The 23,487-nt window shown below is 37.4% G+C and overlaps 2 protein-coding genes across 2 annotated transcripts; one reads left to right on the top strand and one right to left on the bottom strand.

The window, feature by feature from the left end:
- Positions 1 to 300: 300 nt before the first annotated feature.
- LOC121390290 lies at positions 301 to 4,831 on the top strand. Its single transcript, XM_041522074.1, has 4 exons — positions 301 to 831; positions 1,377 to 1,594; positions 2,665 to 2,760; positions 4,418 to 4,831. The coding sequence occupies exons 1-4, from the start codon at positions 501 to 503 to the stop codon at positions 4,829 to 4,831; spliced, it is 1,059 nt and encodes a 352-aa protein (XP_041378008.1). The 5' UTR covers positions 301 to 500.
- A 1,459-nt stretch (positions 4,832 to 6,290) lies between these two features.
- On the bottom strand, positions 6,291 to 9,483 carry LOC121390084 (pantetheinase-like). The gene is made up of 2 exons (XM_041521798.1): positions 9,219 to 9,483; positions 6,291 to 7,886 (listed from the first exon to the last, which is right to left on the bottom strand). Exons 1-2 carry the CDS (start codon positions 9,444 to 9,446, stop codon positions 6,483 to 6,485), a joined length of 1,632 nt encoding a protein of 543 aa, XP_041377732.1. The 5' UTR covers positions 9,447 to 9,483; the 3' UTR covers positions 6,291 to 6,482.
- Positions 9,484 to 23,487: the final 14,004 nt, after the last annotated feature.

Here is a 23,487-nt window from a genome sequence, read left to right as displayed (position 1 = left end):
TGTTAGCTTAATGTTGAGTTTAATACTTCTACATGTCTATCAATGTCTGTTTCTTTAAATCATTATTTAGTAGCAAATTATACTTTTTATTTTTATGAAATATTTGTACAATAGTTATAAAATTGTGCAATAATAATAATAAAAAAAAAATAATAAAAAAAAATAATAATAATAAAAATAATAATAATATAAAATTCATGTCCAGGATTGCATTACCCTGTGAGGAAACTAGCGCAATGAATTTCCCTGACGACGAACCTTTGCTTACAGAAACAAAACTCATAAACAGGGTTTCGCGCTATCCGAATATTCCTCCACCCAGCCAATCAGATCGCAGCTGCGGAAGCTACCAAAATGGCGCCGTCTTTCCCGCCACTCTACCGGAAGTGATCATAGAATCGGAAACGCCTGTCCCCGGACTGACGACAGCGATAAAAGGGAGACTAACTAAACGTGCGGTCAACATCGTTATCGCTGTCTGCAACGTCGTCTTCAACGTCATGATGAACGTCTCGCTGCCCATTGTTGCTGACGCCATGATCAGCGCCGGCGGAGATCCTTTCATCTTGCTCGTTGGCGTCGGCTTTATTTTTCCTTTCGTTTTCGGTTTGCTAATTATGATAATGAGATGCACGCTGATCCCGAGCCTCAGTCTGAAGCCGTGCGCCGGCTGGAGGGTTCTCCTATTGGTCGGGTTTCTCGTCACGATGAACGGAATCATGGTGGTGTTCGCCAGTGACTCCAGCAGGACCCCGCCCTACCTCCAGGCGATTCTACAGACCACCATCATCCCCTACACGGTCGTGTGTCGATATCTCATCCTTCGAAAAGGTCAGACAATTTCATATAATCTTATTATTGGCCACTTTATCTAATTACTCTAAAGAAAATGTTTTTGGTGGAGCATGCCTAAGCTTTGTGTTCTGTGATTTCCATCTCATTTCATCCCGATATTGCCGCTCCTCTTATGTTTCAACTGATTTTGTTGTCCACGTACACATCCCAGACCTTGTCTCTCCAATGGCGACATGTGCTTGTAGCTTGTATCCAACCGGACAAAACACCATTCAGTTTTCATTTGCTGCATATATATGTATATAATTTTATAATTATGCATATAAAGTTGTGGAAATATGACTGTGTTTCCCCGTCCCTTCCTCCCTCAGCCTCTCTCTCTCCCTCTCTCTCTCTCTCTCTCTCTCTCTCTCTCTCTCTCTCTCTCTCTCTCTCTCTCTCTCTCTCTCTCTCTCTCTCTCTCTCTCTCTCTCTTTCTGTCTGAGTCTTCCTTGTATATGTACATGTCTCCGTTTATCTCATTGTCTTTGTCTCACTTTCAAGTATTTGTTGCATATAAATCCTTGTACTGCTATTCCTAGGTATCAGTTTACGTCGTCTTGTTTGTACTATCGTTGTACTGGTTGGACTCTTCATCACGACGGAGCCACAGATCTGGGGGCTGGACGGAAGCGGTGGATCGTCTTCCGGATCCATCTCTGCGATAAACCGAGTAGTGTGGCCCATGATATTCGCCCTGGGCTTCCTGCCTGTCGGGATCTTCGGCGTCATCTGTGAGAGGGAGCTGCAGAAAGAACAGGTAAGACAAACTGCAGCTATAGTCATCCATAATATAATACACAAGGCCCTTGTAAATGCGTTCGACCGTTCTGACCACTTCTCATCCTTTAATTTGCACTGCCGATCGCCTTTTTGTACGTTTCCGATGCCGAACTTCGCAATGATGTTTTTTGTCGGTTAGGTCCAGTCGACTTCCGTACACACAACGAGCTAAATATTGCGAACAATAATGAATTCCATATAAACAACGGCAATGGAAGCCGCCATCTTTTAAATTAACATTGAAGGGTAATGAGGGCTGGCTATCTACACGGCGGTCGTATGTTTGTTGGAGAGAAGGCCAGTATACGGCTATCACATCCTGCCACGGGTTACACCGAGTACACGATTGGGTTTTTTTTTAAATGGCGCCAAACTGTTGACGATACATGTAACTGTTGATTTCGAAAAAATACGATTTTTTTTTTTTAAACTTTGTAATGTTTTGTTGATCTGTCTTTTTAATTTAGTTTAACCTATAATAGAAGGAAAAAAAGGAAATGTTTTATTTAACGACGCACTCAACACATTTTATTTACGGTTATATGGCGTCAGACATATGGTTAATGACCACATATATATTGAGAGAGGAAACCCGCTGTCGCCACTTCATGGGCTATTCTTATCGATTAGAAGCAAGGGATCTTTTATATGCATCATCCCACAGACAGGGTAGTACATACCACGGCCTTTTGATGTACCAGTCGTGGTGCACTGACTGGAACGAGAAATAGCCCAATGGGCCCATCAACGGGTGACCCACAGAATGACAGAGATAGAGATAGAGAGAGAGAGAGAGAGAGAGAGAGAGAGAGAGAGAGAGAGAGAGAGAGAGAGAGAGAGAGAGAGAGAGAGAGAGAGCGTGCGCGCAAGAGCAATACTGAGTTCAAATGTAAGCACGCCATCATTGAAAACATTGATTTACAATCATCATTATCTCAATCATCACCATCATCATCACTGCCACCACCACCACTACCACCACCATCACCATCATCGTCATTATCATCATCACCGCGATTATTATTACATTGTTCTTTTTGTTTGCAGTCAGGTTCTTTGACGTTCATTTTCTGGACACAGATTTACCAGTTCATAACCATTGTGCTGATGTTCTGGGTTGACTTCATACCCTGGTTTGGCATGGTAAGAATCTGTTTTCTTTCTCTAGTTTATTTCTGTTAGTGTCACTATTAAAGACTGGAACGCTTTGTGTCCAATACTTATCTGCAGTAGATGAAATTCTAGTATGTTAGTGTTCTCCATAATTTGATACGACCTGAAAGATGTACGTTGCTATTCGCCTTACGCTTGGCAAGTATTTAAACAGCAAGCATTATCCAAAACTAAACGTAGTTATTGTTCTGATTTATGGCTTCGTAGCCATAATTCAATTGGCTATTGATCTAATCGATATCACGTGAGATATTCACAATATAACTGGCTGAATAAAACTCTATTCTAGAAGACAAATTATTTGATGTTTATTTTCATGTAATATTTTTAGCCACTAGGTCAAAATTTCATGCTACTCGCCGTTTAGTGTTAAAGAGACTGTCCAGCGTTTGCAACCATTGTAAAATGTTTCCGAAAAAACAGAGCGTTTTGGGCGACTAAAATGACATATTAAATATATGTTCTTGTTTAGAATTTCAGTGACTGCGCGTGCATATCTAAAGTGTTTGGGGTCGTGTGCTAATATTGCATCAGTTATTGTTTATTTTGTTCTTGATATAATCTTTAATATGAAATTTGTGTTATCAAAACGGCTCTGTTAGTCGTAAATATATTACAATGGATGTAAACTCAGGAGTATCCCTTTAACAATGGTCAATAAAACGCATTTGAAATCTATTCCATACTTCACCATAACAATTGTCGCAGAATAGTACCGGTCCGATTCTCATTGACATTTATTAAATATCCAATGAAATTCTCTGTTGCAAATTAATATGATTAATTTGATTTTGATTTTATAAATAAATGTAGATGGGTTTTTTTCCTATATATGATTCCCTATATCTGGTTTCTTTATTTGTATCCTTGTTATGTCCAGGGCGTACCACCTGAGATTACAAATATGTTTTTTTAAATTAAAATATATGATGTACATGCGTGTATGCTTTATGCTAATAGCGTTTTATTCCATCGCCGAAAAAGTCTGCGTATCACCTGAAAATGCCAAGCTATGTCCCTATCATCTTAGCGCTTACGTTCTTAGCTACCTTCTGTACTTAAAGGGACATTCCTGAGTTTGCTGCAATTTTTTAAGGTGTTATCGACTAATAAAATGTTTCTACGATTAAACTTACATATTAAATATATTTGCTTGTTTAGAATATTAGTGGCTTTATATTAAACGTGTTTCTGATCGTTCCAATATTTGTACTAGGTTAATTTTCATTTTATTTCCTATTATTATTTGATGACAAAATCCAGTTTGGGCTTCTTACAAATATTAAGACGACCAGAAACACATTGAATATACAGATACTGATATTCTAAACAAGAAAATATATTTAATATGTAAGTTTAATCGTAGAAATATTTTATTAGTCGGAAACATCTTAGAATGCAGCAAACTCAGGAATGTCCCTTTAAACTGCTATTAGCGCTAAGATCGCTTCGTAAAGCGGAGCCTTGGTTATTAAATTAAAAAAAAAGAGTTTTTGGATCGTCTGAAATCCGGACTGGACTGCATGTTCAGTTCCGGAACGGAGTGTATTGATGTTCCTTATCTTTATCGGTGTCCTTTTTTTATATTCTGGTTATTAATTAAGAAATGTTTGAAAATTATTTCCAGGCTTCTAATCCATCAGAGTTTTTGGATCGTCTGAAATCCGGACTGGGCTGTATGTTCAGCTCTGGAACAGAGTGTTACGGACTGGCGGGAAAGATATGGGTCTTTGTCATCGGCTATTGTCTGGGCAACCTTTTCCAGATGCTGCTCATCGAATACGCCGAGGGCGCCGTCTACGCCGTCGTTGTCCAGTCGATCGTGACGCCGGTGGCGACGATTTTCTGGACGCTGTTCAAATACACCGCCGCCGACGACCACTTTTTCTGGATGCCGGAGTTCAACATTACGACGGGGTTCACGATGGCCGGACTGGTGATAATCGTGCCCACGGTGGTCATATACAATTATTTCAGTAACCAAGAGGCTAAAGAAAATGTGTCCCATAACCGTGATATTCAGAAAGAATCTGTTAGCTGATTCGAAACGGTGATCTCAGGTGCATGGACGTAGTAGGCGCGGGGTGGGGGTTGGGGTGGGGCAATTAATGCGCTAAAATAATTGAAACTTAAAGAAAATCTTCTGAATCATTCCTCTTCCCCCAAAAACATCCTATCTACGGCCTGAGGTGGTGGGTGGTGGGGGTGGGGGGGGGGGGGGGGGGGGTACGTAGCCCAGTGGTTAAAAGCGCTCACCTGATGTGGAATCGATTCCCGTCTGTGGGCCCATTGGGCTATTTCTTGTTCCAGCCAGTGCACCACGACTGGTACATCAAAGGTCGTGGAATGTGCTATCCTGTCTGTGGCGTAGTTCATATAAAAGATCCCTGGCTACTATTGGAAAAATGCAGCAGGTTTCCTCTCTAAGAGTATATGTCAAAATTACCAAATGTCCAATAGCAGATGATTAATAAATCACTGTGCTCTTGTAGTGTCGTTAAACAAAACAAACTCTAACCTTTGTGATCTCAGGCATAATGGTACGACACTGGGCTGGGGAGGGGGATGTTAGGGGGTCAGCTACCTCTGCCAATACTGTTGCAAATCTTTGGATTGAGGCCAAAACGATTAGGACGTTCGATCAAGATGAGCTAGTCTGAAAACATGACCATGTCTTTCCATTATTCTACGCACAATATTAGTTGTAATCCCTATATATTTTTGTTTTATAGTAATGCAAATATGAATAAATGTTGTTATCCTGATTCGGGTATTTTCGTTTTATTCGAGCAAACAGTCGTGCTACCAACCCCCACCCCCACCCTCTACAAAAATGAGAGTCAGTACAATTTACTCCCACTTACCATTGTTTGTGTAATGTAGGCTAGCACCACAACTGGTCACAGTCCGTAGTATGTGCTTTCCTGTCTGTGGGAAAGTGCATACAAAAGATCCCTTGATACTAACGGGAAAATTTTGCGGGTTTTCTCTGATGACTACGAGTCAGAATTAGCACGTTTCACATCCTATGATTAATTCATCAATATGCTCTAGTGGTGTCGTTAAAGAAACCAAACTTTAACTGTAGGCTGGATTGTACCAAATACAATCTCATAGGCGATAATGTTATCGTAAGATGTTAACAACACTACACGCAATATATCAACCAAACTATGACCCTAAGTTTGAATACAAGCCCTCTCCAAAAGTATTAACTGAATAAAGCGGAACCTTTCTTGGGTCATTTTCAACATGACGGGATGTGTTTACAAACACATTGGCCGTGCTGGTTTTGCACCAACATGTATAGGGTGTTCCAAGAACCATCGGTTGCCAAAAAAGGTAAAGATATAATAATAGTTTTGACAAACGAACCTTTTTATTGGCGTTGATGTAAGCCACTGACAAATACACTGCGGTTGTTTTATTCACACCTCAGTGAAAAACTAGGATATGAAAATACGACATTACCTATATAAAACAACAAAAACAAATCGCAGTCACGCATACATATATTTAATGACATGGCTTGTTCTATTTTCTCACTACTCTCTGTGTCTCTTTCTGTCTCGCTCGCTCTCTCTCTCTCTCTCTCTCTCTCTCTCTCTCTCTCTCTCTCTCTCTCTCTCTCTCTCTCTCTCTACATCTTTACTAACTCCACACACTGCCACCATGTTACCATCTGCCCTGTTCTAAGCACACAAAGCAATCTTTAAAGTGCAGTAAACTGTCAGCAACATTAACATCAACCTCCAATCACCATGGCAACACCCAGACGAATTAGAGTCCTCATCTTCATCCCAATCATATATTCGACCAAACAGATTGGCCGACAGCAGTGGGAAATTCAGTGGTTCAGTAGACTCGAGAACCAGATCATTAAACGTCCACTGTTTGGGCGCCAGCTTCAGTTGCCCAGAATCAGTGAGCAGGATGGCAGGGAACACGTATGGAGTGCCGAATGTGCCTTTAACACGAAGGTAACGGAATCGCGTTTGAGCCTGTTGAATTGAGGATCCGCAGCTTTCTTTGGAAGAGTTGGCGCATCGTAGCAAGGTGCAGATCTGGAGGTAGTACTGTCCTTCGTAGGTGTGGAGGTTGTCGAAGGCGCCAAAGGCATACATGTCGTTGTTGCTGCTGCTGCTGTTATCTTTCTCATAGTCTAGGTGACAACAGAGTTTGTTGTAACACACGGAAAGTGATCCCTTTGTTTCCTCAACGAGGACGAAGTTAAACAGATCATGGAAAACTTCGGCTTTAAATTCTTCTCCATTTGTCGTCTGGTGTGAGATTTGATCAACAGGTAAAATATTGACGATGGGCGGAGCCTCGTTGACGATAGGCAGAGCCTCTTTCACGCGGGGCGTGGTCTTGTGTACAACATCAAGTTCAGAAATCAAAAGCCTTCCGTCACTCAATTCAGAATTGTTGTAATAGAAATTAGCGTTGACATCGGGTGTATAAATGCCACTGCCCTGAAAACGTTTGGCGGGTAAGTGGATATTTGCCGCCAGGAAATTCACCCTCATTTTCACGGCAAATGATGAGTGAAACTGGATGGCAGCCAATAAAGGAAGAGCGTCCATCCACGCCGTCGGGAAAACGACATTTCCTATGCCGTATCTCTCGACGAGCGTGATTGGTGGATCACGGAACAGTATATCGAAGCACGTGAAGACTCCAAATCTACCAAAAGGGGTGTCAAAATGCACGATATTAACTTTCTTTGGTTTATTGAACTGCGTTTCAAAAAACAGGTGTTCTTTGTGGTACCTAGCGATCAAGGTTCCGTTTGGATCGTAAACGACATTGGTGTTAAACTGATATTGTCCGTCAGACGGGCAGTCTGGGTCAGTCTTGGTAGAGCAGGGCTGCTTGTCTCCCATGTTTGCTACCAGATAGAGGGCGCCGTTTCTGGCCAGACAACTCAGTCTGTGTTGTACCTCTGTGTCAGTATGCATCCCGGGCTCAGTGCAGGGGTTCCACGTTTCCTGAAGGGGGTCGGGGATGTATTCTAAATAGGGAGACAAGTGCGTTCTGTTCTTGATCATCATTCCATATGTACCATCTTCCGGGAATACCAAGATGTCCACATTCTGTTGAATGGAACAGAATATTTAAACATATATTCACTTCGGCATATAAGACAGTAAAGTACACTTATAACGAACATGCTTAGAACGAACTGCTGCACAGAACGAACTGGTGGTATATTGAGGTGAAATATTTAAACATATATTCACTTCGGAGTTTAAGCACAGTAAAGTACACTTATAACTAACATGCTTAAAACGAACTGGTGGTATATTGAGATGAAATATTTAAACATATATTCACTTCGGCGTAAGGACAGTAAAGTACACTTATAACGAACATGCTTAGAACGAACTGCTGCACAGAACGAACTGGTGGTAAAGTCTCATTGTATCTCCCTGAACTAGTGCTATAACAAACGAACTATCATGGTCCCTTCCGGTTCGTTATAAGTGTACTTCACTGTATCTGATACTTCGTTTTTATTCCTAGCTGCCTACTTATTTCCAAATATGGACTACCAGTTTCTGTACAAACAACAGCAAAAAACACTAGCCAGCCATGCCGATAAAATGGTCGCCAACATGTTTATTTCAGTACAATGATAAGCATACAGAATATGCTAAGAGACCCTTCCTAAACGATGGGACAGCCTAGACAAAACACAAAACAAAACAGAAATAAAGGTCCATAATTTATATTAAAATGGGACAAAAATATCTGGAAACCTGTATCGGATGGCAAATGTCGACACCATCTCCAGGAGAATGCCAGACCACATTGACAAACACAACAAATACAAACAAAATTACTCCTAGGTTGCAGTCCTAGCAAAATGGCTGCTAGAAGTGAACAAGTTGGCATTTGTCTACGAACCAATAAAAACACGTGCAATACTATATCTGTTGTTACGTCGAATACGATTGGTCAACAATGACCAACAACTCCAATCAAACGAACGCTAAATCAAATAGTTCCCACTATACAACGACACGCGGGAAATAAACATTATTTATGTCTCTAACTAGTTTTCCAACACTGTTCTTACCAGTTCTAGTTTTATCTGTTTTTGTATTGCTTATGTTTGTACTTTTGTATTTTGGTCCCTCCCGTCTGCCCCCCCCCCCTCCCCTCCTCTCTCGCTCGCTCGCTCGCTCGCTCGCTCTCTCTCTCTCTCTCTCTCTCTCTCTCTCTCTCTCTCTCTCTCTCTCTCTCTCTCTCTCTCTCTCTCTCTCTCTCTCTCTCTCTCTCTCTCTCTCTCTCTCTCTCTCTCTCTCTCTCTCTCTCTCTCTCTCTATATATATATATGCTTGTTAGCCTTAATAAGCAAATTGCATAGTTTTGTTTTGTTCTTGTGTTTATGTTTTCTTTCTTTCTTTTGAACTTGAACTTACTTGTTGACCTGCAGCCTCGGTCTGGGTTCTGTACACATCCAGGTTCTTGTACATAAGAGAGAGCGCCGCCTGGCGGGTGACCGGTTTATCGCTTTTTTCTGGCAGGATGACCTTGTGCTCGTAGACAGCTGCCTTGAACTTTGACCTCGGATTATGAGTGGTGTCACTCAGGACAAGACAGGCACAGACACTAGTAATTAAATACACGGCAGCTCTTTTTATCGCCATTGTATTGTGCAGGCCTGTGGAAAAATGAAAGGAATATTTGTTTAGTGACAGCACAGAAAAGATCTTTATGCTAGGTGAAGACTATCAGCTGTCACGACGGAGTTGGCCAGTTCGACGGTTGCGTTGTAATTTCCCCAACTGCCAACTTACGATCTTCTTCTGTATTCAAGCTATTCAAACTCTAGTTGATCATGCTTTAGTTCGATTCTGTCAAGTCTTCTTCGTTCGACTAGTGCTTTATCCTGGCTTCATCGTAGAGGGGGAAGAATTGCTGGATGTGCTCTGGGGACTGTGGTCCTGTTCGACATGGACATTCAACAGTGTCTGCCAGTTTCGGACGGTACATATGGGATCTGAGATGGCAGTGACCGGTTCTTAGCCTGAAAATGGTTCTCTCTTGGTATCTCACCAGATGATGGGTTAGATCCTTGGTTGTATCGGAACTTTCTCTTAACTATTGTTTTTGTCTCTCTGAAGGAGACTGGATCATTTGCATGGTCCATTGTGCTTCCCTCCTTTGCCAGCCTGTCGGCATGTTCATTCCCTGCAATACCACAATGTGCTGGAACCCACTGGACTACAACATATAGTCTGAAGGAGTAGCAATGAATATTTTATATGCACCATCCCACAGATAGGATAGCACATACCACGGCCTTTTGATATACCAGTTGTGGTGCACTGGCTGGAACGAGAAATAGCTCAATGGGCTCACCGACGGGGATCGATCCCATACCGACCAAATTAATTCACAAAATTATCTGTTTAAGAGCTCACAAAATATCAACAAAAGATATAGGTGAAGTGTTGTGGGTCGACATGTATGGCATAACGACAACAATTAATCAAAACCTACACCCCATCCACTTCTGCCTTGGACTCGTCGTTGTTCAATTGGGTTAGTCCTGAAGAAGCAAGGTTAAAACGAGTTGTTTGGTTGTTTGTTTTGTTTAACGACACCACTGAAGCACATTGATCAATTAATCATCGGCTATTGGATGTCAAACATTTGGTAATTCTGACACATAGCCCTAGAGAGGAAACCCGCTACATTTTACAGGTACCAAGGGATCTTTTATATGCACCATCCCACAAACAGGATATCACATACGACTACCTTTAATATACCACAAACTTCCATTGGTTTAAACATTACTATATTTGGGAGGGGGTTGTTGTCGTTGTTGTTGTTGTTTTGTTTCTTGGGCTTTGTTTGGGAGGATTTTTTGGTTTGTGTTTTGTTTTTGTTTTGGGGGGCGGGATGTAGCTTCATGCGCGGTCAGTCTAGGATCGATCCCCGTCAGTGAGCCCATTGGGCTATTTCTCGTCCCGGCCAGTGCAACACGACTGGTATATCAAAGTCCATGGTATGAGCAATCCTGTCTTTGTCATGGTGCATATAAAAGTAACGGGTTTCCTCTCTAAGACTATGTGTCAAAAATGACATGTTTGAGATCCAACAGCCGATGTGATATGCTGTCGCGTGAGAGCCAGAAGAACGGTTGCGTGGTAATTTCACCAACTGCCAACTTACGAAGAGAATCGAGTTGTAAGAGTGCTCAGGCTAGAAACTGGACAGTCGTAGAAGTCGAGAGATCGGCGAGTTGGCCAACTTCATTGTGACATTTGGTAGTCTGAGATTAGCATTACGCTACAGGCGTTCAGTGATATGGGATGGATTCCTGCCAAGAAAGATTTAGTCAATCGAGCTACGACTATGTTTGCTGCAAATGAGCTACAACGACTATGTTTGCTGCAAATGAGCTACAACGACTATGTTTGCTGTAATGAAAAGTAAAAGTTAACGTCTGTTTTGCTAGACGTAGCCCAGTGGTACAGCTCGATACGCGGTCGATGTGCGATCGATCCCCGTCGGTGGGCCCATTGGGCTATTTCTCGTTCCAGCCAGTGCACCACGACTGGTGTATCAAAGGCCGTGGTATGTACTATCCTCTCTATGGGATGATGCATATAAAATATCCCTTGCTGCTAATCGAAAATAGCCCATGAAGAGGCGACAGCGGGTTTCCTCTCTCAATATCTGTGTGGTCCTTAACCATATGTCTGACACCATATAACCGTAATGTGTTGAGTGCGTCCTTAAATAAAACATTTCTTTATTTTTTGTTTTGCTTAACGACCCTACTAGAGCACACTAATTTATTAATAATCGGCTATTGGATGTCGAATATTGGGTAATTTTGACATATGGTCTGAGAGAGGAAACCCGCTACATTTTCCCATTAGTAGCAAGACATCTTTTATATGCAACATCCCACAGACAGAACAGTACATACCATGGCCTTTGATATATCAGTTGTGGTGCACTGGCTGGAACGAGAAATAGCTTAATGGGCTCACCGAATCGATCCCATACCGACCAAATTAATTCAATATGTTCTAGTGGTGTTAAATAAAATAAAACGTTTTAGAGGGTAGGGATCCTGTCTGTGGGATGGTGCATATACAAGATCCCTTGCTGCTAATCGAAAAGAGTAGCTCATGAAGTGGCGACAGCGGGTTTCCTCTCTCAGTGTCTGTGTGGTCCTCAAGTATACGTCCGACGCCATATAACCGTAAATAAAATGTGTTGAGTGTCGTTAAATAAAATATTTCCTTCCTTTGAAAATTTTAGTACTTTTTTTTTACAGGTACCCCATACATGTTTCAAGCTCAAGGCTGCTTGACACATTGGTACTAGATTCAATACAACTGTATACAGTTTTTGCCAAGATGAAACTAATTTGTTTTACAACCAACTTGCTACAGTGTAACTTTACGGTTGAAATGGGGAGAGACAAAGTCGTAGACACTGAGAGTCGTCAGCTAGTGAGAGTCTACTGAATATTGATCGACATCGAGATTTTACGACATCGAGTAATGTCCTGGTGTAATATGGGCAGTTTCACGGGAAAGGTTGCAATGCTCGTTGATTGGAATAAAATTTTCATAACTTTAAAATTTAAAGCTCTTGATTTTTCATCAAGTAGTGAATATTTATATATCAAAATAACACATTTACGAGTCTCATTTGCATTTTTGCATTATTCCATTACTATTTTAATAATAATGTAATGTGAAATAGATACTTTTATTTTTATTTATTTGAATACTAGACTACTGGTAAAAAAATTTTTATTAACCATATCAAAACAGGATGTGTTATAAATTTACAGTATTTTAAAGAACTAACCCTGTTTTCCGTTAAATGTTTTTTGAATAAGGACATTACAAGCTAAGTAGATTGTGTGTCTTGTATGCAGCAGTGTACATATGAATGACAGGTAATCTTTCAATGTTAATTATCTAATTACACCGTTACATGCAGATTCATATCAACTATTATTTCCTAATACAATTATGAATTAATTTTTTTTTAAAGATTAAGAGCAGTCTCAGTTTATTTAACTGAAATCTAAATGTTAAAAAAAATGTCCCCTCCTAAACGAAATTGCCATTTTCACACTGCATTGTTTGAAAGCTTATATTACTGCTAATACTAATGCAATCAACATTATTTTAACTAGTATTCTAAAAAACATTGAAATTTCTTTTCCAATTCAGTTATAGACATTCTGTTTGAAGATTAGTATTTAATGGTTTCTGTTTAACATAAATCATTTTTAAATATTGATAAAATATTACCAAAAATCATCAGAAAACTTAAAATCCTTGGCCTTATTAATGAAAACATAGTTACTCTTAAGTTTCCTATTTAAAAAAAAACACCTCAGTTTATCTTTAGAAATGTATCACATAAAAGCTTATGATTATGCTGTACCTATGTGTCCTCATATTTTTATGCTGTGCATGTAATCATATCACTGATTATTTTATAAACCGTAACAGCTGTAGGTCCAATTTTTTATAAAACATTTCACTAGTCGTATTGCTTTTTAAAAATATTGTTTTTTTTTATAGAATGCTGCATAGTTCATTTTGGGGTCCCAGTGAGACTCTTTATGCAACCTTTCCCGTGAAACTGCCCATATATAAAAAATATTCTAACTGTAGATATTAAAGTATTTAATAATATACAGTGTGGTTAATAAATTGTGTAATTGAATGTTACGTAGCGTATATTAATGTCGTTGTTTGTTGTTTTCCTACTCTTATTCTGTGGGATAATCCCGCCGATATTTTGATGTATTTTACACCAGTGGTTACGGTTAGCTAAACGTCAAAATTGTAATGCACGTCTGTACAACTTAATTTCAAAAACAAATAAACAACAACAAAAATCATCCAACAACTACAGAATATATAATTTAAAATAATTACTGTATAAATGAGTACAGGTCAAACCGATTAGAGAAATGTTGTCCACTACTTTTAATTATAATTATTTGTAATAACAATTGTCTTAAATAAAAATAATAACAACTACAGTAGTTACGGTAGTTTTTTGGGAAATGATAAATTTAAGATTTCAGTAGGTTGGATTATAAATACATTATCTCACTACCAAGTACACATGAAATCATCCACTGATGTAGTTAACAAATTACACACTTCTTGGCTTATGTCTATTTCCTCAAAGTAAAAATCTACTTTTGTAAACACAAAATTAATCAATTTAGAAGTGAGCAGATTTATATTTCTTTATTTTTTAAAGTATGGTTTTTATTAAATAGATTTGAATAAAGTACCACTGAAGGTTCATTTACCTTTAATATACATATACATACATACACACACACACACACACACACACACACACACACACACACACGTGCGTGCGTGCGTGCGTGCGTGTGTGTGTATAACCGGCCTCAGTGGCGCAGTGTTTAAGCCATCGGACTACAGGCTAGTAGGTACAGGGTTCGCAACCCCATGCCGGCTCCAGCCCAGAGCAAGTTCTTAAGGACTCGATGCATAGGTGTAAGGCCACTACACCTCTTCTCTCTCCCTAACTACTAACCAACTAACAACTAACCCACTGTCCTGGACAGACAGCCCAGATAGCTGAGGTGTGTGCCCAAGACAGCGTGCTTGAACCGTAATTGGATATAATAAGAAATAGCACAATGGTCCAATAAAAATGGATCGATCCTAGACCAACCATGCTTTACCAGTGGGCTACGTCCGGCCCTCCAATTTATGTAGACACTGAAAATTAAATATGAATATGAATTATTCATCAACTATCTAACTGATCAGGGTAGATTTCCATTTTATTACATATCTGCATTTACATTTCCATTAAAATTATATTATTACTTTTTAAGTAGATGTGAATAATCTTACTGTATGTTTACTACCTATGTTAGTGGTAGTTTTCAGAAAACCAGAGACATAACATTTCAAAAGGGTGGATTTTATGGTACTTAACTACCGAGGGTACATGGATATCATCCACCGAGGGTAGTTTTCCTTTAATATGTTATATTACATTACACATATGTTGGCTAATGTATATTTCAGCTACGTAAATACCTTCTCATGTAGACATGACAATTCAATATGAATGTGATGGCTTAATCTATTATTTAACTGATCAGGGTAGATTTTCTTTCCATGTGTGAAAGTTTAATTTAAAAAAAAAATAATAATAGTAATTTTTTTTTGGTAACAAGATGTCAATAATCTTACTGCATATTTACTATCCATGTCAGGAGTGGTTTTCAGAAAAGGAGACTTAAAATTTCAAAAACATGGATTTTACCATACTTAACTACCGAAGGTACATGGATATCATCCATCAAGGGTAGTTTTCCTTTAATATGTTATATTACATTACACATATGTTGGCTAATGTATATTTCAGCTACGTAAACACCGTCTAATGTAGACATGACAATTCAATATGAATGTGATGGCTTAATCTATTATTTAACTGATCAGGGTAGATTTTCTTTTCATGTTGTGAAAGTTTGAATTTAAAAAAAAAAAATTGTAATATGTCAATAATCTTACTGCATATTTACTATCCATGTCAGGAGTGGTTTTTAGAAAAAATGACTCTTAAAATTTCAAAAGCGTGCATTTTACCATACTTGACTACCGAGGGTACATGGACATCATCCACCGAGGGTAGTTTTCCTTTAATGTTATATTACATTACACATATGTTGGCTAATGTATATTTCAGCTACGTAAACACCTTCTCATGTAGACATGACAATTCAATATGAATGTGATGACTTAACCTATTATTTAACTGATCAGGGTAGATTTTCTTTTCATGTGTGAAAGTTTAATTTTTTTATTTTTTTATTTTTTTTTTGTAACAAGATGTCAATAATCTTACTACATATTTACTATCCATGTCAGGAATGGTTTTCAGAAAAGGTGACTCTTAAAATTTCAAAAGCGTGGATTTTACCATACTTAACTACCGAGGGTACATGGACATCATCCACCGAGGGTAGTTTTCCTTTAATATGTTATATTACATTACACATATGTTGGCTAATGTATATTTCAGCTGAGTAAACACCTTCTAATGTAGACATGACAATTAAATATGTATATCATGGATTAATCCATTATCTAAATGATCAGAGTACATTTCCAAATTAAAAGAAATTATTATTATTATTATTTAAAAATATATGTGAATAACCTTATGGTACATGTATGTTTACTGTCAGTGCTAGGGACAGTTCTACGAAAATGAGACACTTAAGATTTCAGTAGGGTGGATTTTACAGTACAGATCTAACAGCATTGCGTGGACTCCCATGTCCAGGTGACATTTCATCTATAAATAACAATTTAAATATCGACCAATTACATTTCGCCTTTTATAGCGTTATTCGGGAGCATACAAATTCTAAAAATATCGGGCGAGACTATTTATGCAATAGGCGACCTTGTTGGTCTATTTCAACACTGAAAAAACAGGGGGGAAAGTGCAGTAATTAACTCTGGATTGTATACTAGTATAAACAGATTTTATGGCTATACTATCAAGGTTTTTTTTGTTTTTGTCTTGAAACAAATTTTATATAAAATTTTATATTGAAATTAGTTTTCAGCATACTTCGTAATTCACCCGAATCATTTTGTATACCCTCGGCATAATCCCAAATGTTTTCAAATTCTTTTCAAATCACTGGCATGATTTTGCAAGTAAAGTTTTGATTGGTCGAATGAAAGGTCAACTGGACATGAACTCCAACGGGCTGCTGTTAGATCCACATGTAATAGTGGAGCTAATTTTAATTAGATTGCTATTTTGCTCAATATCTCATTTAGTAGTAAAGATATCAATACAGATTTAACACCTAGACTGACATTTCAGAGGTCTAAGAATCCAATGGTGACATCGAATATATGGCTGTCATCTTGAAATCCAAGATGGCCACCATCAACAAACTATTTTACTCAATATCTCATAAAATATAAAATATATCAATACAGTTTTAACACCTATAATAACATTAATCATTGGCTATTGTCATTATAGGTACTTGTGCGATCATACATCAAAATGACGAATCTTGCAATAATAGTAGTCATCCTATTATAAAAACAGGCTGCAGGTTCTGAAATCAAAAGTCTTAAATGAGTGACAAGCAGTGTGGACCATACCACTAACAAGTCAGCAGGTAAATGCAATAATTTTGGTTTATCTGTCAATTTATAAGCAAGCTATAGCCATTTCCCTGATTTGGCCACCATTTTGTCCGCCATCTTGGATCTTCAAGGGTGCCTACAGGGTTTCTAGAATATTTTTAAAATTCACTTGCCATAGGGCCAGTAGATTTGAAAATTCACTGGCCATGGTGAAAAATTCATTTGCCCAATTTTAACTGTTGATAAAATATAAAAAAACCCAGTAAATTAAAATAATTAACTTTTTAATGTCCATTTTTCATACTGAGATCATGTTTAATCAATTTGTCAATTTACACAACAGATAGGCTCATTGGGCATACTTTATGGTTTGTTTAGAAAAATATGCAAATAATTTTAAAATAATTGTTTCCACTAAAACCACCTAAGTTATAAAAAATAATCCATGTTTCCGAGATATTACAACAATTAACAGCATTATTCATTTACTTATGAATGGGAACTTGCCCACCCCCTCAAAAAAACAAAAAGAGAAAAGAAACAATTAAGAACCTTTATTAGCATAAAGTGTACATGCATTGCAGTTTAATAATAAAAAAATTTTTTTTAATAATTTCTTATAATATGGAAATCTACCCTGATCATTTAGATAATGGATTAATCCATCATATACTTATTTAGTTGTTAGTGTCTATATAAGAAGGTGTTTACTTAGCTGAAATATATATTAGCTAACAAACAAGTAAATTAATATATACCATATTTTGGGAAAAGTATCCTCGGTGGATGATCTTGTAACCCCGGTAGTTAGGTACTATAAAATCCACCCTGTTGAAATCTTAAGTGTCTCAATTTCCTAAAACTATCCCTAGCACTGATAGTAAGCATACAGTAAGGTTATTCACATATATTTTTAAAAAAAATAATAATAATAATAAAAAAAAAAATTAAAAAGAATTCTTATAATTTGGAAACCTACCCTGATCATTTAGATAATGGATTAATCCATCATATACATATTTAATTATTAGTGTTTATATAAGAAGGTGTTTACTTAGCTGAAATATATATTAGCTAACAAATAAGTAAACTAATATACCGATCTTGTACCCTTGGTAGTTCGGTACCATAAAATCCACCCTATTGAAATCTTAAGTGTCTCATTTTCCTAGAACTATCTCTAGTACTGATAGTAAACATAAAGTACGTTTATTCACAAATATTAAAAAATAGTAATAATAAAAATAGAAAAAAATAATAACTTGTTATAATTTGAAAATCTACCCTTATTAGTTAGATAATGTGTTTACTTATCTGAAATATATAATAGCTAACAATACATAAATTAATATAATATAGGAAAAAGAAAGAAATGTTTTATTTAACGATGCACTACTCAACATATTTTATTTAAGGTTATATGGCGTCAGACATATGGTTAAGGACCACACAGATTTTGAGAGGAAACCTGCTGTTGCTACTACATAAGCTACTCTTTCGATTAGCAGCAAGGGATCTTTTATTTGCACTTCCCACACGCAGGATAGCACAAACCATGGCCTTTGCTGAACCAGTTATGGATCACTGGTCGGTGCAAGTGGTTTACACCTACCCATTGAGCCTTGCAGAGCACTCACTCAGGGTTTGGAGTTGGTATCTGGATTAAAAAATCCCATGTCTCGACTGGGGATCCGACCCAGTACCTACCAGCCTGTAGGGACTGATGGCCTACCACGACGCCGGTCTAAGGAAAAAGTACCCTCAGTGGATGATCTTGTACTGTTGGTGGTTAAGGTACTCTAAAATACAGCCTATTAAATTCTTAAGTGTCTCATTTTCCTACAACTATTCCTAGCATGGATGGGAAACATACAGTGAGGTTATTCACATACCCGGTATATTTTTACAAAAATAAAGGAGGGAAGGAAATGTTTTATTTAACGATGCACTCAACACTTTATTTCTGGCTATATGGCGTCAGACAGGAAGGGATCTTTTATATGCACCATCCCACAGACAGGATGAACATACCACGGCCTTTGTTACACCAGTTGTGGAGCACTGGTTGGAACAAGAAATAGCCCAATGGGTCCACCGACAGGGATTGATCCCAGACTTACCTCAAATCAAGCAAATGCATAATCCACTGGGCTATATCCTGCCCCACTTTTACAAAAATAGAAAATGAAAATTACAAATAACAAATTGTAAATATACCCTGATCATTTAGATAATGGATTAATCCATCATATTCATATTTAATTTTCAGTGTCTGCATAAGAAGGCATTTATTTAGCTGAAATTGACATTACATATAAAATGGAAAATCCACCCATATAAAATTCAAATCTGAAGTTTATAATTTTTGCAAAATCTACCCCAGCATACATGTGTATATAGTACATGTGCAGCTTTGGTGCAATCTAAAGCCCTGACATTAGCCAAATATCATGTACCACATTGTTAGGTCAGTTGTTAGGTCATTTAACCCTCACCGTACCTGTAGGTGGTAGATTATGAATTAACCCACGATTATATATTCATTTTTACATATACTGTATACATATTCATGTTTACATATCTGATACAGACATTACCCCCCCCCCCCCACCACCCAAAAAACAAAACAAAAAAACAACAACAAACAAAACAAACAAAACAAAAACAGACTGCGATATATTATATTATTCACGTATTATTAATATTGTGTAACGTTTACAAACGATTAACTTTACAGCGTTGTTTGTAGTCCGATACATCTGTCATAAACTCAGTTGCTGAGTTGACGGCAGGTGTATCGGACTACGTAGGTATGTCAAAACATCGGAAGTACAGATTAGAAGAAAAAAAAACAACCATGAAAAAACGCTCAGTTATAAAACGATTTGTATATTTTAATTAATATCAGAATGGTACCAGTCTGATATGTTTCCCGGGAAATAAAAAACATAAATATGAACGAGTAGGTTATTCCCTAGTTAATTATGTCAAATATAGATCGTATTTTTGTAACAAGCATTCTACGTGTCCGATAACCTGCGTCAACTCAGCAATGAGTTATGACAGATGTATCGGGATCCAAACAACGCTGTTAAGTTAATCGTTTGTAAACGTCTACAATATTAATAATACGTGAATTAATAGTTAATAATCGCAGTCTGTTTTGGTTTGGTTGTTTTGTTGGTTTTGTTTGTTGTTGTTTTTGTTTGTTTTTGGGTGGTGGGGGGGGGGGGGGTATGTCTGTATCGATATGTAAACATGAAGATGTATACAGTATATGTAAAACATTAATAATATAATAGGGGTTAAGTCATAATCTACCACCTAAAGGTCGGTTGAGGGTTAAAGACCTAAACAACTGCACTAAACATGTGGTACATGATATTTGGCGAATGTAAGGGCTGTTAGATTGCACAAGCTGCACATGTACTATATACACATGTACTCTGGGGTAGATTTTGCAAAAAATTATAAACTTCAGGATTGAATTTTATATGGGTGGATTTTCCATTATATGTAATGTCAATTTCAGCTAAATAAATGCCTTCGTATGCAGGACACTGGAAATTTAAATATGAAATATGATGGAATTAATCCATTATTCTAAAGGATCAGGGTATATTTGCATTTGTTATTTAATTTTCATTTTCTATTTTTGTTTAAAAGTGGGGCAGGATAAGCCCAGTGGATTAGGCTTGCTTGATTGAGGTTAAGTCTGGGAGCAATCCCTGTCGGTGGACCCATTGGGCTAGTTCTTGTTCAACAGTTGCCTCCACAAATGGTGTAACAAAGGCAGTGGTAGGTTCATCCTGGTCTGTGGGATGGTGCATATACAAAAGATCCCTTCTGTCTGACGCCATACAGCCAGAAATAAAGTGTTGAGGTGCATTCAGTTAAATAAAACATTTCCTTCCCTCCTTTATTTTTGTAAAAATATACCGGTATGTGAATAACCGCACTTGATTTTTCCGCTCATGCTAGGAATAGGTGTAGGAAAAATGAGACACTTGAAGAATTTAATAGGCTGTATTTTAGAGTACCTTAACCACCAACAGTACAAGATCATCCATGAGGGTTACTTTTTCCTTTAGACCGGCGTCTTGGTTAGGCCATCAGTATACAGGCTGGTAGGTACTGGGTTCGGATCCAGTCGAGACATGGGATTTTTAATCCAGTAACCAAACTCCAAACCTCGTGAGTGCTAGCAAGGTCATGGGTAGGTGTAAACAAACTTGCACAGCACCGTGATCCATAACTGGTCAGCAAGGCCCATGGTTTGTGCTATCCTGCGTGGGAAGTGCAAATAAAAATCCCGTGCTGCTAATCGAAAGAGTAGATTATGTAGTAGCAACAGCAGGTTCTCTCAAAATCTGTTGGTCTCTTAACATATGTATGACGCCATATAACCTTAAATAAAATATGTTGAGTAGTGCATCGTTAAATAAAACATTTCCTTTCTTTTCCTATATTATATAATTTATTATTGTTTAGCTATTATATATTTCAGCTAAGTACAACCACATTATCTAATAAATAAGGGTAGATTTCAAATTATAAAAAGTTTGATTTTTTTCTATTTTTAGATTACTATTTTTAATATTTGTGAAATAAACGTACTTTATCGTTTACTATCAGTCTGAGTAGTTCTAGGAAAATGAGAAACTCAAGATTTCAATATAGGGTGGATTTTAGTACCGAAACTACCCAAGGGTACAAGAGCGGTATATTAGTTTACTTATGTTCGTTAGCTAATATATATTTCAGCTAAGTAAACACCTTCTTATCTAAACACTAATAATTAAATATTTATATGAGATTAACAATTATCTAAATGATCAGGGGGTTTCAAATTAAAGAATCTTTTTAATGTTTTTTTATTATTATTATTATTTTTTTAAAACATATATGTGGATAAACCTTACTATATGCTTATATCAGTGCTGGGATAGTTTTAGGAAATGAGCACACTTAAGATTCAAACAGGGTGGATTTTCTAGTACCTAACTACGGGGTTACAAGGCATCCACGAGGATACTTTTCCCAAAATATGGTATATATTAAATTACTTGTTTGTTAGTAATAGATATTTCAGCTAAAGGTAAAACACCTCTTATATAGACAATAACAACTAAAAATAAAGATATGATGGATTAATACATTATCTAAATGATCAGGGTAGATTTCATTTATAAAAAAATTATTGTAAAAAAAATTTTTTTATTATTAAACCTGCCATGATGTACCTTTTGTAATTAAAGGTTTTAATGTTCTTTTCTTTCCTTTTTTTTTTTTGAGGGGTGGGGGCAAGTTCCCCCATTCCAAAGTAAAGAAATAATGGCGTTTAATTGTTGTATTTCCGGAAAAATTGGAATTTTTATAACTTAGGGTTGGTTTGGAGTGGAAAACAATTAATTTAAAAATTTTTGAGGTTTTGTCCCCTAAAACAAACCAAGGAAAAGGGTTTTTTGGGCCCCAAGGAAGTATTGTTGTGTTAAATTGACCAAAATTGGATTTAAAACATGATCCCTCAGTATGAAAAAGGGAATTAAAAAGGTTATATTTTTTTTAAGGGGTTTTTTTAAATTTTATCAACAGAAAATTGGGGCAAATGAATTTTTTCCCCAATGGCCAGTGAATTTTCCAATTAACTGGGAATTTGGGCAAGTTGAAATTTTAAATACCCCTTCTTAGGAAACCCCTGTGGGCACCTTGAAGACCAAGTTGGCGGACCAAAAATGGTGGGAAATTCAGGGAAAATGGGTTAGCTTGGGCCCTTAATAAAGCAGATAAACCAAAATTATTGCTTTTACCCTGGCCCGGAATTGGTTTAGTGGTATGGGGCCACATGTTTGGCACTTCATTTTAAGGACTTTTTGATTTTTCCAGGACCCCTTTCCCCGGGTTTTTCAATAGGGATGATAGATTGATTGCAAGATTCGTTATTTTGGTGTTTTTGGTTGTCCGCCCCCCCCCAACCCCAAAGGATGATTAAGTTTAAAAGGGGGAAAAACGGTATTGATTTTTTTATTTTATTTTATGAATTGAGGTAAAATCGTTTGTGGCTGGGCCCTCTTGGATTGCAAGATGAACAGCCAATATTCGGATGTCACCATTGGATTCTTAGGAACCTTGAAAGTAGTCTAGGTGTTAAATCTGTTTGAATCTTTATCAATAAAGGAGATAGCAGCAAAAATTATCAATCTAAATTAAAAATTAGCTCCACTAACATGTGGGTTAACAGCCAGCCCGTTGGGAAGTTTAGTCCCAGTTGACCTTTCATTCGAAACCAATCAAAACTTTCTTTGCAAAAATCCATGGCCAGTGATTTGAAAAGAATTGAAAAAAGGGGATTAATGGCCCGGAGGGTTTATACAAAAATTTCGGGTTGGAAAATTACGAGGTATGGATTTGAAAACTAATGCCAATTAAAATTTTATATAAAATTTGTTTCAAGACAAAAACAAAAAAAACCTTGTAGTTAGCCATTAAATGGTTTATAACTAGTAATACAATCCAGAGT

The sequence above is a fragment of the Gigantopelta aegis genome, chromosome 15 (assembly GCF_016097555.1).
Source record: "Gigantopelta aegis isolate Gae_Host chromosome 15, Gae_host_genome, whole genome shotgun sequence".
NCBI lineage: Eukaryota > Metazoa > Mollusca > Gastropoda > Neomphalida > Peltospiridae > Gigantopelta > Gigantopelta aegis.
This window is presented reverse-complemented; position numbering and strand designations above follow the sequence as displayed.